General features: G+C 39.6%; 1 protein-coding gene across 1 annotated transcript; it reads right to left on the bottom strand.

The window, feature by feature from the left end:
- Nucleotides 1-11,668: 11,668 nt before the first annotated feature.
- LOC120026795 lies at nucleotides 11,669-15,727 on the bottom strand. Its single transcript, XM_038971512.1, has 14 exons — nucleotides 15,593-15,727; nucleotides 14,791-14,837; nucleotides 14,473-14,579; nucleotides 14,145-14,389; nucleotides 13,874-14,020; nucleotides 13,704-13,784; nucleotides 13,429-13,578; nucleotides 13,252-13,301; nucleotides 13,062-13,131; nucleotides 12,874-12,960; nucleotides 12,677-12,775; nucleotides 12,487-12,567; nucleotides 12,294-12,398; nucleotides 11,669-11,803 (listed from the first exon to the last, which is right to left on the bottom strand). Exons 4-14 carry the CDS (start codon nucleotides 14,160-14,162, stop codon nucleotides 11,669-11,671), a joined length of 1,023 nt encoding a protein of 340 aa, XP_038827440.1. The 5' UTR covers nucleotides 14,163-14,389; nucleotides 14,473-14,579; nucleotides 14,791-14,837; nucleotides 15,593-15,727.
- Nucleotides 15,728-16,283: the final 556 nt, after the last annotated feature.

Here is a 16,283-nt window from a genome sequence, read left to right as displayed (position 1 = left end):
ACAGTTGAAGTCGGAAGTTTACATACACCTTAGCCAAATACATTTCAACTCAGTTTTTCACAATTCCTGACATTTAATCCAAGTAAAAGTTCCCTGTTTAAGGTCAGTTAGGATCACCACTTTATTTTAAGATTGTGAAATGTCAGAATAATAGTAGAGAGAATTATTTATTTCAGTTTTTGTTTCTTTCGTCACATTCCCAGTGGGTCAGAAGTTTACATACACTCAATTAGTATTTGGTTTAAATTGTTTAACTTGGATCAAATGTTTCGGGTAGCCTTCCTCAAGCTTCCCACAATAAGTTGGGTGAATTTTGGCCCATTCCTCCTGACAGAGCTGGTGTAACTGAGTCGTGGTCCCATGGTGTTTATACTGCGTACTATTGTTTGTACAGATGAATGTGGTACCTTCAGGTGTTTGGAAATTGCTCCCAAGGATGAACCAGACTTGTCGAGGTTTACCATTTTTTTTCTGAGGTCTTGGCTGGTTTCTTTTGATTTTCCCATGATGTCAAGCAAAGAGGCACTGAGTTTGATGGTTGGCCTTGAAATACATCCACAGGTACACCTCCAATTGACTCAAATTATGTCAATTAGCCTATCAGAAGCTTCTAAAGCCATAACATCATTTTCTGGAATTTTCCAAGCTGTTTAAGGCACAGTCAATTTAGTGTATGAAACTTCTGACCCGCTGGAATTGTGATAGTGAATTAAGTGAAATAATCTTTCTGTAAACAATTGTTGGGAAAATTACTTGTGTCATGCACAAAGTAGATGTCCTAACCGACTTGCCAAAACTATAGTTTTTTAACAAGAAATTTGTGGAGTGGTTGAAAAACGAGTTTTAATGACTCCAACCTAAGTATATGTAAACTTCCGATTTCAACTGTAAATGGTTGATTTTGTAGGCAAACCCCTGATTAAAGGTTGTTCAAATAATAATTTTCCAACTAACAAGAAAACCAACAAACTTCTATCAAAACCACAGTCTTTCTCTAAATTAAGATGCTTTTAGAAGCAAAAAAGAGAAACATACTATTCATCAAACTAATCAGATTACCTCAGCTACATGTCTATAAGAGAAAGAGCTGTGTGGATGTAAACGATGACCAATGATACGAATAGGCTTAATAATTAATGGGGTGGCAGGTAGCCTAGTGGTTAGAGCGTTGGACTAGTAACCGAAAGGTTGCAAGATCGAATCCCTGAGCCGACAAGGTACAAATCTGTCGTTCTGCCCCTGAACAAGGCAGTTAACCCACTGTTCCTAAGCTGTCATTGAAAATAAGATTTTTTTGTTCATAACTGACTTGCCTAGTTAAATAAAGGTAAATAGTGATAGCTAATTTATGTTAGTTGAATGAATGCCACTAACAGAGAAAAGAGAAGTCTTTGTCATTGCAGAACTCTGTCCCTCAAGTGTCTAGTATGAGTTTTTAGGATCAGTAACCATCTCGACCCACTGAAAGACATACACTTACAATTGCTTACAAAGTATGTCTGAAGGAGTAGTCTACGCTGATGTGAAGCTCAAAAAGCAACCAAGTACTGAAGGAAAAGATGGTGCTATGTTCTAAACTAAAATGTCACAAAAAATATTTTATTTTTATAGACATACTTCAGTATGTTCAACAAAAAGCTTATTCTATCTGCATCAATATCTATCTAATTTTAAATGGGCGTAATAGGGTTAGAGGCAGAGAATCCCAGTGGAGAGAGGGGAACCGGCCAGGCAGAGGCTGAAATTGTAGTTCGTCGCTCCAGTGCATTTCCGTTCACCTTCACACCCCTGGGCCAGACTACACTCAATTATAGGACCTGCTGAAGAGACGAGTCTTCAATAAAGACTTAAAGGTCGAGACCGAAACTGCGTCTCTCACATGGATAGGCAGACCATTCCAGAAAAGATTACTCTTCCGGTGTTGTACCGAACAGCTCCCCCCTGCCAATTCAATTCTTCATTGCTGCGACTTGCTTGCTAGTTTAGATTTCTGATCTCGTTAGGCTGCGTTTCATTTTATTTTTTATGTCGGTTTATGTCGGTTTGATCGCGCGCGGGGGGGGGGGGGGGGCACTAGTAATGTCTGCAGTTTTCGGTTTGAATTAGTTTATAAATACATCTTTGTCAAAATTCGTCATCTCACCAATGTCTTATTAGACTAGCAGTTGTTCTGAAATGTTTAATGCTTGCCTGCATTTTACTCCCTCTAACACAACACACATTAATTATTAATTTCGGCTGCCTATCCTGACGTAAAGTTTGTTCTATAGAAAGTATTTGACTGATGTGTGCCTCAAAGTCAAATGAAGGAAATTAGAACGGGGGGGGGGAAAGAGTTCGGCATGGCTATTTTCTTGCCTGCCGAAATTCTCCCCCACCCCCTTCGTTCTTTGGACTGCAAAACCAGGGAACAGTATAGGCCTGGCACACTTCAGAATAATTTTGGTAGCTTATGTTGACCAGTAGTGTTTGCAACAGAAAGCAAAATTAGAGTATGAAGAAACAAACTTTTATTTTAGAAACATTTTGAAATGTTTTAGAAAATAAATATTAAATCACAAACTTCAAAATTAAATAAGAAATACAAATTTCAATCTTTGCATAAGATATAATTACAAATAAAATATAAAAAAATAAATATTAAATCACAAACTTCAAAATTAAATAAGAAATACAAATTTCAATCTTTGCATAAGATATAATTACAAATAAAATATAAAAAGACCAATAACAAACAGATATTGGAAAGCTGTAACAGCTCGACTGAACATTTAGTCCACTTTTTATGGAAAGTTTCAGGTGATACCGTTGCCTGGAACTCAAGCCTAACCTAGTACTGACAGGCAGCGCAGACATAACCATCCCACCATTGGAGGATTTTCATACAGGACTGGTGGAACCATCGTGGGCAGCGGTCACAACCAATCTGAAATTTATGATAAAAAATGTAAATATATTTAAAACGTTAAATACATTTTCTTGAATTACAATTATTTAATTATCAGACAAAGTAGATGCTATTTCTAGAGGTAGTATTACTGCTTATACAAATTCGTACTCCTAAGAACATGCCTTTCGAAGTGAACCAGCAACTACCCCGTTAGTGTCTTCCAAATTATTGTCCACCTCAATAATGGCTCAGGTCATCAGTCATAATGTCAAGTAGTCTATACATCTTTATATGTATTTTTTTGAGCGAACAAGGGAATAGTATAGGTTTCTTGTAACAAAATTATTTATATACATGTGTTTTTTTTTGCGGATCAAAGATAACATTTATATGGATATTTCAAGTTTTTTTTTAACGAGAATTATATTAAATCAGAAATTGAACATACCAGTGTTTTGGAGGAGAGTGACTGCTATTTCCTCTCTCATGATGTTAACATCTTTGTCCCTATTTGAAAAGACAACGACTCCTCCTTCTGTCACGCCCTGATCTGTTTCAGCTGTCTTTGTGATTGTCTCCACCCACATCCAGGTGTCACCTGTTTTCCTCATTAGTCCCTGGATACTAACTCCTGTGTTCCCTGCTAGTCTGTCGCCAGTTTGTCAAGTCAACCAGCATGTTATTCCGGTCTCCTGCTTTTTACTTTGCTCTGTTTTTGCTAGTCCTTCCGGTTGTGACCCTTGCCTGTCTGGACTCTGAACCTGCCTGCCTGACCTTTCTGCCTGACCTTGAGCCTGCCTGCCTGCCACTCTGTACCTCCTGGACTCTGACCTGTTTTTGTTGGGATTCGAACCATCTGCATCTGGGTCTCACCTTGTGCCCTAATACCTTCAGAACACATTCAGCAAACTGGGGAAAAAATTTGATGGACATTTCAGTTTCCACCAACAAAATTGTAAAACTTAAGATTCTAATTTGCAAGTATACAACGACACAGCTATAATATAATTTGACAGTTCTGTTTTGCCTTTTAGTCAGTATACTTTTAGTAGGTTAATTGTACATTACTTATACTCTCATACTTACTTTCAAGGCATAGACCCCACAAGAAGTAACATCTTGTTGGCATGGGTGAGGAAGGGCACCACACACCTGTCTGGAGATATTACCCCCCTTCTCTCTCAGGAATGATCTGAACATATATGTTAATAAAAGTACAGCATTTTGAAACACTATTGATTACAATATAGAGATTAATAACAGAGGGGAATCTGAGAATGCAGGGATTCCAGCAGGGTGTGAGTTGAAGTAGTCAAATCTGGAGCTGACAAGGGCTGGAATGATCATCTCGGATTATCTAACATCTGAGAATGGGCAGGCATTCCCTCAGATGAAGAGCATCTCAGTCTTGCTGATTATGTGCTGTCATCCATGTGGAAATGTCACCTGCATATCTGATGTAGGAAAAGAGATAAGAGAAGTTGAGTTTCCTGTGAATATGTTTATGTACTGTACATGTGTGTATGTATATATTTATTTTAATTTCTATTATTGTTATGATTATTGTGTTTTGTGGTTGAGGGGTGGGGGGAGGTTGATGGGGATGGTGGTGTTGGGGGTGTCCTATTGAGGGCGAAGGGACCTATTGGGGAGGGGATTCTTCATAGAGGCACATTCAGTCATAATTTTGCTTATTATATTATTATACTTTTTTTTCTTTTTTTTCTATTAAAACAGTTTACTGTGATTATGGATATGCACTCATGTTGACTTATGTATTTGAACTTTCTTTTTTGCCCGGAGTACACATTTTTTATTTATTGTTATTATTTTATTATTACTACTGTACCTACATTTTAAAAAAACTAAAACAGAAAAAGTGTAAAAAAATAAATGTAGAAAATGCCATTAGAGGGAAAAGCACGATGGGATGGGGGATTGAGGGATGGGTATTCTGAAGTGCCAGGCCTTGCAGTCCCAAGATAGAAGGGGAGGGGGGAGAATTTCGACAGGCAAGAAAATAGCCTTGCCGAAAGCAAGCAAGTGGCAAGAGTGATTGAGGGGACAAATTGATTTTGGGGAAAGTGGGGAAAGAAATAAGCTGTGTTCTGATACCCTGCATCATTTGCATTTAAAAGCATTGGATTGGTGCAAACATAATGGTGAGACATTCCACCACAGCACAAGACCACTGAACTACCCCAGGCCAAGTGTTTTCTTTCCTAACCCCCTGTATTATTAGAATATTGTGAATACCTTCGGAAAGTGGACAGGAATTTGCTGGCTTCTTGCCTTCCTTGAGTTTGTGATCAACTACAGTGGCAAGAAAAAGTATGTGAACACTTTGTAATTTCCTGTATTTCTGCATAATTTGGTCATAAAATTTGATCGGATCTGTTTAAACTAATAACACACAAAGAATTATACATTTTCATGTCTTTATTGAACACACCATGTAAACATTAACACTGCAGGGTGGAAAAAGTATGCGAACCCTTGGATTTCATAACTGGTTGACCCTGCTTTGGCAGCCATAACCTCAACCAAATGTTTTCTGTAGTTGCGGATCAGACCTGCACAACGGTCAGGAAGAATTTTGGACCATTCCTCTTTACAAAACTGTTTCAGTTCAGCAATATTGTTGGGATGTCTGGTGTGAACCGCTCTCTTGAGGTCATGCCACAGCATCTCAATCAGGTTGAGGTCAGGACTGACTGGGCCACTCCAGAAGGCGCATTTTCTTCTGAAGCCATTCTGTTGTTGATTTACTTCTGTGTTTTGGGTCGTTGTCCTGTTGCATCACGCAACTTCTGTTGAGCTTCAATTGGTGAACAGATTGGCCGAACATTTTAGATGTGCAGCAATGTTTTTTTTGGACAGCAGTGGCTTTTTCCGTGGTGTCCTCCCATGAACACAATTCTTGTTTAGTGTTTTACGTATCGTAGACTCGTCAACAGAGATGTTAACATGTTCCAGAGATTTCTGTAAGTCTTTAGCTGACAGTCTAGGATTCTTCATAACCGCATTGAGCATAATGCACTGTGCTCTTGCAGTCATCTTTCCCATACAGCCACTCCTAGGGAGAGTAGCAGCAGTGCTGAACTTTCTCCATTTGTCTTCCCGTGGACTGATGAACATCAACATTTACATTTTACATTTAAGTCATTTAGCAGACGCTCTTATCCAGAGCGACTTACAAATTGGAAAGATCATACATATTCATCCTGGTCCCCCCGTGGGAATTGAACCCTGGTCCCCCCGTGGGAATTGAACCCACAACCCTGGCGTTGCAAGCGCCATGCTCTACCAACTGAGCCACACGGGACCACATCAAGGCTTTTAGAGATACTTTTGTAACCCTTTCCAGCTTTATGCAAGTCAACAATTTTTTTATTGGTCTTCTGAGATCTCTTTTGTTCGAGGCATGGTTCACATCAAGCAAGGATTCTTGTGAATAGCGAGCTCAAATTTTGTGAGTGTTTTTTTTATAGGGAAAGGCAGCTCTAAACAGCATCTCCAATCTCGTCTCATTGATTGGACTCCAGGTCAGCTGACTCTTGACTCCAATTGGCTTTTGGAGAAGTCATTAGCCTTGGGGTTCACATTTTCCAACCTACACTGTGAATGTTTAAATTATGTATTCAATATAGACAAGAAAAATACAATTTGTGTGTTATTAGTTCAGCACACTGTGTTTGTCAACTGTTGTGGCTTAGATGAAGATCAGATAGCTAGCCTTGAATAATTAGCTTCAACAATAAATAAGCCTTCCATTTTGGAAATTGCATTCTGATACGCTTGTAATGTATTTAGTGTTTACATTGTTCCAAAGGGTCAGAGAAATTATATTGTAATCTATACAGCACCTGCTTGGCACATTTAATATCCACGCAGTGCTTGCTCCTTACCTTATTTTTATTGATCTCCAGTATTTTCTACAACTAGTCAAATGTATTCCTCACATCTGAATTCAACTTTACCTCCTGAGCAACCAGTAAACATTCCCCCGTTTCAAGTTTATTTGTCACGTCCTCCACCCCCGCAGCAACCTGGGCATTCGTCTCTATGTGGAGACAGAGGAGGGTGAGCCTCATAGAGTTAATACTATGGTCAGGGTCAGGAAATGCTCTGCAGATGGGGAGGTTATTTCCCACAAAATGGATGTCTTGATTATTATGCCTTTGAATAAAGAGGCAAGATAACTCAGAATACAACACCAGTACCTGCGCAGTAGCACTAATGTCATAGTATATGTAATTGTTTAGTAAATACATAGAAATGGAGATATGTTATTTTTGGTTTACCTCACGATTATATCTCAAACATACGCACACACAGTTTTCTCTCTATCAGTCCTTGTCAGCTGGGTGGGTAGGCTTGGTGGGTCGAAGGGGCCCCCACTGCAAACTGCCCTTCATGTTGACCTTCTTCAGAGCCAGCCAGGTCCCCTGTCGCCCCCCACGCGCCCTGAAACCCATCCCGCGCAAGAGGGAGCCCAAATATGACCTGCCCCTGCCCAGTATACATGGTGAGGTCCTACAAGGTCAGGGGACAACACTGGTTTTAGGTCTTGTTGTGAAGCTTGTTTAAAGGCATAGTTAATCCAAATTACTAAATTAATTAAGTTGTGTTTACATTTAATTGCGTCTTTATTGTAAATCCAATGCATCCAAAGTGTGCTTTACAGTCTGTCCTGTCTCAAAACATATTGTTTGGTCCCTTTCAGATCACAGCCACGTCAACAGTGGGCGTCAGGCTTGTAAGAGACATGAATTATATGTGAGCATAGGCTGGAAGGTAAGCTTCTGTCTCCCTTAACTACTCATTCTACTGAATAGATAATATCATGAGCTAACATTGTATCACCTTATTTGCTATAACACACAATTAGTGTTTTTAGGGAAGCAAGGCATTTGTGTAGTACGTGCATTGTAGTGTATGTATTTCTGATAGAAATATAGTTTTCGTTTCAGGCTCCTCCATCTCCACTAACTGAAACTAATTGTATGGATTTTTTTCCTATTAATAATGTAAAATTAACATCTGTACAGAAAGACTCATGTGAAGGCCAAATTACAGAGGAGGAACTGCTTGATGCAATTGGGGCCTTTAAGGATGGGAAAACTCCAGGGCTGGATGGCATACCAGTGGAAGTATACAAAACTTTTTTTGATATACTCAAAGGACCATTATTAGCTTGTTTTAACCACTCCTATATAAATGGTAGATTATCAGACACGCAACAAGAAGGTCTGATATCGTTATTACTGAAACAGGACCCAAGTGGTATATATAAAGATCCAGTCCAATTAAAAAATTGGAGACCTCTTACACTTCAGTGTTGTGATGCAAAAATCCTAGCAAAATGCTTGGCGCATAGAATAAAAAAAGTTTTGTCAGATATTATTCATCCTAATCAGACAGGTTTTTTACATGGACGATACATTGGAGATAATATAAGGCAAGTACTGGAAACAATAGAACACTATGAAATATCGGGGACACCAGGTCTGGTTTTCATAGCTGATTTTGAAAAGGCTTTTGATAAAGTACGACTGGAGTTTATATATAAATGCCTAGAATATTTCAATTTTGGGGAATCTCTTATAAAATGGGTTAAAATTATGTATAGTAACCCTAGGTGTAAAATAGTAAATAATGGCTACATCTCAGAAAGTTTTAAACTATCTAGAGGAGTAAAACAAGGTTGTCCACTATCGGCATATCTATTTATTATTGCCATCGAAATGTTAGCTGTTAAAATTAGATCAAACATTAATATTAATGGATTAGAAATCCGTGGCTTAAAAACTAAGGTGTCATTGTACGCTGATGATTCATGTTTTCTTTTAAAACCACAACTAGAGTCTCTCCACGGCCTCATAGAGGATCTAGATACCTTTGCTATCCTCTCTGGATTAAAACCAAATTATGATAAATGTACCATATTACGTATTGGATCACTAAAAAATACACATTTTATATTGCCATGTAGTTTACCAATTAAATGGTCTGACGGAGATGTGGACATACTCGGTATAAAAATCCCAAAAGAAAGAAATGATCTCACTCCAATAAATTTTTATAGAAAGTTAGCAAAAATAGATAAGATCTTGCTACCATGGAAAGGAAAATACTTGTCTATTTGTGGAAAAATCACCCTGATTAACTCTTTAGTCATATCACAGTTTACCTATTTGCTTATGGTTTTGCCTACACCTAGTGACCTGCTTTTTAAATTATATGAACAAAAAATATTCCATTTTATTTGGAACGGCAAGCCAGATAAAATTAAAAGGGCCTATTTATATAACGAATATGAATTCGGAGGGCAGAAATTATTAAATATTAAAGCATTAGACCTCTCACTAAAGGCATCAGTCATACAAAAGTTATACTTAAATCCAAACTGGTTCTCTAGTAAATTGGTACGAATGTCTCATCCTATGTTCAAGAAGGGCCTTTTTCCCTTTATTCAGATTACACCTGCTCACTTTCGGTTGTTTGAAAAGGAAATAATCTCCAAAATATCCTTATTTTTTAAACAAGCCTTAGAAAGTTGGTTGCAATTTCAGTTTAATCCACCTGAAAGGACGGAACAAATAGTACAACAAATATTGTGGTTAAATTCAAATATAGTAATTGATAAAAAAACTGTATTTATCGAAGAAATGTTTAAAAAAGGTATAATTTTTGTGAATGATATCATAAATAGGACTGGTGGAGTTATGTCACACATGCAGCTAACACAGACATATGGAAATGTCTGCTCTACCCAAAATTACAACCAATTAATTGCAGCATTACCACAAAAATGGAAGAGGCAAGTAGAAGGGGAAAAAAGTAAGGAACTTGTATGTCGGCCCTGTATTAAAGAACATAAATGGTTAAAGAAAAGTGTGATAAATAAAAACATATACCAATTTCATTTAAGGACCAAAAAACTGACAGCTGTGCCATATAAATTGCAAAATAGTTGGGAAGAGATTTTCGATGTACCCATTCCATGGCACATGGTTTATGAATTGATACGCAAAACAACGCCGGATTCAAAACTTCGAATTTTTCAATTTAAATTACTGTACAAAATTCTTGCAACTAATAGAATGTTATATATATGGGGTATACAATCTTCCCAGCTCTGCAGATTCTGTTGTGAGGAGGCAGAGTCATTAGATCATTTATTTTGGTATTGTCCATATGTAGCTCGTTTTTGGTCACAGGTCCAGGAATGGCTGAAGAATTGCAACATTTGCCTAGAACTAACGCTACAGATAGCAATACTGGGGGATTTGAAAAGCCATAGTCAATCAATCAATAATATAATAATTATTTTAGCAAAAATGTTTCTTTTTAATTTACATTCTGTAGAAGCTATGAGAATAGAAAGGTTCAAATCTTTTGTGAAGCATCACAGCACAGTTGAAAAATATATGGCAAATAAAAATCCGAAATGGATGATGTTGGAAGATAGATGGGAAGGGTTGAGTGGAACTGAAGGGTGGGACTAATAACAAGATAAACAATGTAGGGCATACGGGATCTGTGAAATGTGTATAGGTGCGGAGCTTTTGTGAAATAGCACAGTTACAAGTGGAAATAAAATTGGATGGACAACAGAAATAGAGGAAGGACTAAGAACAAACAAGAGAGAACTATTATAAAGTAGTCTGTGTCTGTAAAATAGGTATAAGATGTATAAATTGAAGGTAAAAGCAGAAGTGTTTATTAGTTTACTCCAATTGGGGGAGCGGTGGTAGGGTTGCGGGGAATAATAATAAAGGTATATTCTTTAAAAAAGTATGTATGTCTATATAGGTATGTGTATGTATATATGTATGCATGCGTGTATGGATATATATATTTACCCAAAAAAATATGGGGGATTGGAAATGATGCAGACAATTACATTGGAAGCAACATTCTTTCCGCAATATTAAGCTGATCCACCCCAAAAAAAAAAAAGAAAAAAAAAAAAAAAAAAAAAGTTGTGTTTACATTTAATTGCGTCTTTATTGTAAATCCAATGCATCCAAAGTGTGCTTTACAGTCTGTCCTGTCTCAAAACATATTGTTTGGTCCCTTTCAGATCACAGCCACGTCAACAGTGGGCGTCAGGCTTGTAAGAGACATGAATTATATGTGAGCATAGGCTGGAAGGTAAGCTTCTGTCTCCCTTAACTACTCATTCTACTGAATAGATAATATCATGAGCTAACATTGTATCACCTTATTTGCTATAACACACAATTAGTGTTTTTAGGGAAGCAAGGCATTTGTGTAGTACGTGCATTGTAGTGTATGTATTTCTGATAGAAATATAGTCTGTTCTAGTCATTCATCTAATCTTGTCATTCTATTTCTATGGTATTCTCTCCATTAGGACTGGGTCCTGGCTCCTACGGGTTACTCTTCCTTCTACTGTGATGGAGAATGCCTATACCCTCTGGGGTTCTGCATGAACGCCACCAACCTATGATCCAACTAGTGGTCAGTATGCACTACTACACCCTCTCTCACTTGAACTCCAACATTGGTTTCAGTGGGAAAGACGGTAAATGGCTCAGACATTAATGGGAAATATGGCAAATTTAAAGTAATATACCCAAAGTCTACAATGGCAGACTCACACATCACAATACAATGCCATAAAGTGTGGGCCTGTAGTACCTGTAAATCTACTAAACGTTGTTTATTTCCATATCTAAAGAATAAAGCATAATTGTTCATGTAATATTAGCCTCATATTTCCAGGAAGAGGAAATTGTGATGAAATGATCAAGTAAATGAAAAGACAGAGACAAATGCTTTTAAACTACTAGTTATTTTATTTAAAAATATAAAATTCAGTGCAAAGTAATGTAGTGCATTAGTGTCTAGATCCCTGTTAGGTGGCAAAGTGTCACAAGAATCCTGTGGGGAGAGAAAACAAGAGAATACATTAATTTAATGGGTGTTAACTAATCACGGTTCAACGAAGCACTTCAAGTCCTCAAATCCTGAGAGAGAGAGAGAGAGATGGACAGAGAGAGAGAGAGATGGACGGAGAGAGAAAGAGATGGACGGAGAGAGAGAGAGAGAGAGAGTGGCCTTTCAGATCTCTGCAGTAGGACTACATGCTGGCCATGAGGTTCTCCAGGTGGTACTCCAGGAGTCTGGAGAGCTCAGTGACCAGAGACACTGGGTTAAAGTACCAGGCCAGCTGCTGCCCAAACATGTCATCTAGCAGAGCCATCAGCCCACCCTGAAGAGAACACCACACAACACATAGATAATGGCTCTGAGTTACTAGCTTACCTAGAGGAAAGAGACAATGAGAGTTACTCCCTGTAAAACGTCATTGAAACCCTGTTAATCAGGAAAAAGTCAACTACGAATAAGGAAGTAAACTCTTGACTCTTACATTGAGCAGCAGCAGGTATCTCTCAGCCTTTGGCTCAATGCTGGCAGCAGCAGGCAGGAAGGAGTACAGGAGAGAGTACAGACGCTCCATGAACCCACCAGGGTGCTAAAGGAAACAGAGGAGGAGAAGAGAAATTGAAGTGAAATTGCCAAGAGAGAGACATTGAAACATGTACCAGTGAGATGCTAATTACCACCATCAGGGACTTCTGAGCTGTCATCATCCCAAACATCACCAGTTCAAAGAGGACATCTATCAGGTTAACATGATGGATCTAGGACAAGAAAATAGGAATGATTTCAAATAGATCAGATACTGTGATGTATAAAAGACATGCATGTGGAAGAACTCAAAGTGAGACATGAAAGAGTTAATGAACTCACCTTTGCCTCAGCCAGCTCCCTCTCAATGTCAATCTTCTTGGAGGGGTCACTCAGGTAGTCCACAAAGTCGTTATAGGCCCGGATGAATTCGGCCTCGTCCTATCACAAAGCAAAGAACATTGATGTTAGTGAACAGAACACATTTCCCACTGAGGATGCTCTCTTTCCCTTGAATGAATAATGAGTTAGTGAGTTACCATGTGGTGGGCCTGAACCAGTGCGCCCATTAGGACCTTTCCCGCCACAAACAGATGGTTCCTGCTCAGGGTGGAACCAAGCAGTGTCTAGAGAAGAGGGAAGAGTTAGGGTGAGACACCCATCTTCCTCTAGGAGACAGACAGAACAAGAAGACACAGAGGGAAAAAATAAAAGTGAGTCCACTCACAGTGAAGGCCTGGCGCAGGGAGACGAGCCTCAGGGCGATGTCCTCCACTCTCTTGGTGGTAAGGTAGAGGCTGTGGGAGGGAGGGAATGGAGCATGTCAACCATTAGAGTCAATGGGGATAACAGCATGGTGACCACTATCCTTCAGCATCTGACAAGCCCAGACTACACAGACATTTAGAGGAACTCACTTTAGCAGAGGAACCTCCCTCTCCTCAGGCAGCAGGTCCTCCTCCCAGCCCTACAACAACAGAACAAACATTCAACATCAGTGACCAATGCAATGACATGACAAACAATGGGTCAATGGAAGGATCTTAATGCTACTTAAGTCAATAGAATGTGTAGCTGTGTGTCTAACATCTGACCTCATAGCAGTTGTGGCCCTCAGGCTCTGGCTCAGTGAACTGCTGATTGGTGGGCGTAGAGACGGAGGCAGCCTCCGACCACGCCGAGGAGGAGAACAGCCCGTCCAGCCCCATGTGGAGAGTGGCGTACACCACCGAAACATCAGTCTGCTGCTCCAAAAACACACACAATACACCTGTTTACCACACACACACGTTATTAGAAAACAGAGCATATCTAATGGAAAAATGCCCAGTAATTGGTATTCTATCTACATAGGAAAACCTTTATTTACCTGGTAGCAGCCAAGCGTCACGTGCACAGACGTCTCGTGGCGGAGGTGAGATGCATACTGGGTCACCCTGCCAGCCACATACTGACAGAGAGAGACGACATGTTAAGGCCAAATGGAATAAGTGAAGAAAAGCCTAATCTAATACTATTTCAGTAGTATTTACATCTTACCTGGATCCAAGTGACGGACTGCACCTTGGTGGCACAGTAGGGGATGCCCTCTGGACTAAGCCTGGCTGTCTCCTTGGAGATGGCCCACACCAGTTGAGTCTCCAGGCCTCGAACCCTACTCACATGGTGCATCCTCACCACCACCTGCTGTGGAGAGAAACAACAAGTAACATCAACAAAACAACATCAGCCATCGCTGTAACACATTTCCATCAAGATCACATGACTCTGACAATGTAGATTAGGACTAGGTAGTTACAAAGACACATACCTGGGATCCCCCACGCATGTAGGTGATAATGGGGCTGATGAACTGGAAAGTTCTCCAAGCTTTAGCCACCGGACCGGCATTGTTCTGCACAAGAGGGGGGTGACATTACAATACATTCAGGTTAGAAACAGAAAACATTGTAACGGTGATGTGACTCTGTGTGGTTCTCTTACCCTGATCACAACAGGCCCACAGTACAGAGGGCTGAACCTAATCGGGATCAGCTGCCAATTACCAGTGGCCTCCTAAAGCAGACAACAAAGATTTTAAGAATGAATATGTGGGATACTTTTCAAACATAAAACCAAAAACTTTCTGAAAAGTGTACCTCAAGGATAGTCGGCACATCCTCAAGGATGATGGCAGCATCCTGGACATGAAGGATACCTGGCAGCGGTGGCACATCCAACTGGACCTCATCCAGTACAGTTGATTCTAAAATGAGGAAAAGGAATACAAACAAACAATTATTAGGACGTAAAACGTAGTACGCTAGCTAGTACTACTAGCAAAAGTGCATCGCTTAGCAACAATTACTAAAGTTAAGGTTAGCTTGCAAGTCAGGATTACAGAAATACACAACATTTCACAAATTACATTGTCAATGTTGAATGTGGTAAAATAAGAAGTTTAAAACTCCACATACCCTCTTCCAAGTCGCTGTCGCTGTCCACCTCCCGACGATCGCGAACCCTGCAAAACGGAAAAACACAACAAAAACAACCCACAAATGAATTTGAACAACCTGTCGACGCAGAAGGTTGCCGACGTCCTCGCACTCTCTCCGTCAATCTTGAAAAGCACCCAGGCATTTTCCAGTCGATGTTTCAATCTCAGGTCTCAAAAATCAGTCAAGTTTGTTGTTGTTGAACAGCAAATTGAAGTTGTTCTTGTTTTCGAACAGAAAACGTTCAATAGAACGCCGATATGTTCTAACGGTTAGATGTCTCATGGCAACACATATATTTGAAAATTGTTGTTTACAAAATTGACAGCTGTGTTGCCATAGAAATGAGTTTGGAACTCTATGGTTACCATTAGAATCCTATACAATTCCTGGTCATCATTCTAATTCTATTGACCCTATTTTGTCACCAGAGGCTTTCCTATGTTGTGTGTGTATAATATAAAATAAAAAGACCCAATGTTGTTTTTTTAAGTCACTGGCTAGGTCAATGGCCCATTGAAATGTTTTAGCTTGTTTCATGGAAGTTGTTGTTGAACTTTTGAAAGTCTAGGCTTTGCCTCAGTGGGCTATAAAGTCTTGTGAAGCACAGACAACCCGGGTTAAAACATATTGACCACATTCAGACAAGGGGGGTAAAGCCACATCCCACTGAGGTAGGAGAGCACTGAAGCATCTGCATAATAATAATCCATATCTCTTTTATAAACAGGATATTATCATTGATTATATCAAAGTGTATGTATGAATAAGTCAGTCTGACCTTTTTCATGGTAGGTTCATCTTTTGAAGCCAGATGAGGTTCCCAAAGCGTGCTGCGCACCCACCAAGCTCAGTCCCATCTCTGTACTCTTCTACGACGACAACAACAATGTGATCCTAAAGAAGCATCGCAACATGGTGGTCAAGACCTGTGGATGCCTGTGACATCTGTGGTGGCCCATCTATTCTACATCATTTTAATAAACTTCACTACCATTGTTCCAAAAGATACAAACAGGGTAATATACACTGCTCAAAAAAATAAAGGGAACACTTAAACAACACAATGTAACTCCAAGTCAATCACACTTCTGTGAAATCAAACTGTCCACTTAGGAAGCAACACTGATTGACAATAAATTTCACATGCTGTTGTGCAAATGGAATAGACAAAAGGTGGAAATTATAGGCAATTAGCAAGACACCCCCAATAAAGGAATGGTTCTGCAGGTGGTGACCACAGACCACTTCTCAGTTCCTATGCTTCCTGGCTGATGTTTTGGTCACTTTTGAATGCTGGCGGTGCTTTCACTCTAGTGGTAGCATGAGACGGAGTCTACAACCCACACAAGTGGCTCAGGTAGTGCAGTTCATCCAGGATGGCACATCAATGCGAGCTGTGGCAAAAAGGTTTGCTGTGTCTGTCAGCGTAGTGTCCAGAGCATGGAGGCGCTACCAGGAGACAGGCCAGT

Source organism: Salvelinus namaycush, chromosome 32, assembly GCF_016432855.1.
Source record: "Salvelinus namaycush isolate Seneca chromosome 32, SaNama_1.0, whole genome shotgun sequence".
In the NCBI taxonomy this organism is placed as follows: Eukaryota; Metazoa; Chordata; class Actinopteri; order Salmoniformes; family Salmonidae; genus Salvelinus; species Salvelinus namaycush.
This window is presented reverse-complemented; position numbering and strand designations above follow the sequence as displayed.

Coding starts and splice junctions, on each gene's coding strand:
- LOC120026795 (XM_038971512.1), bottom strand. Junction 13,785..13,873: donor AGTCCGTCACTTGGATCCAG/GTAAGATGTAAA, acceptor TCTCTCTGTCAG/TATGTGGCTGGCAGGGTGAC. Junction 13,302..13,428: donor AGGGCCACAACTGCTATGAG/GTCAGATGTTAG, acceptor CTGTTGTTGTAG/GGCTGGGAGGAGGACCTGCT.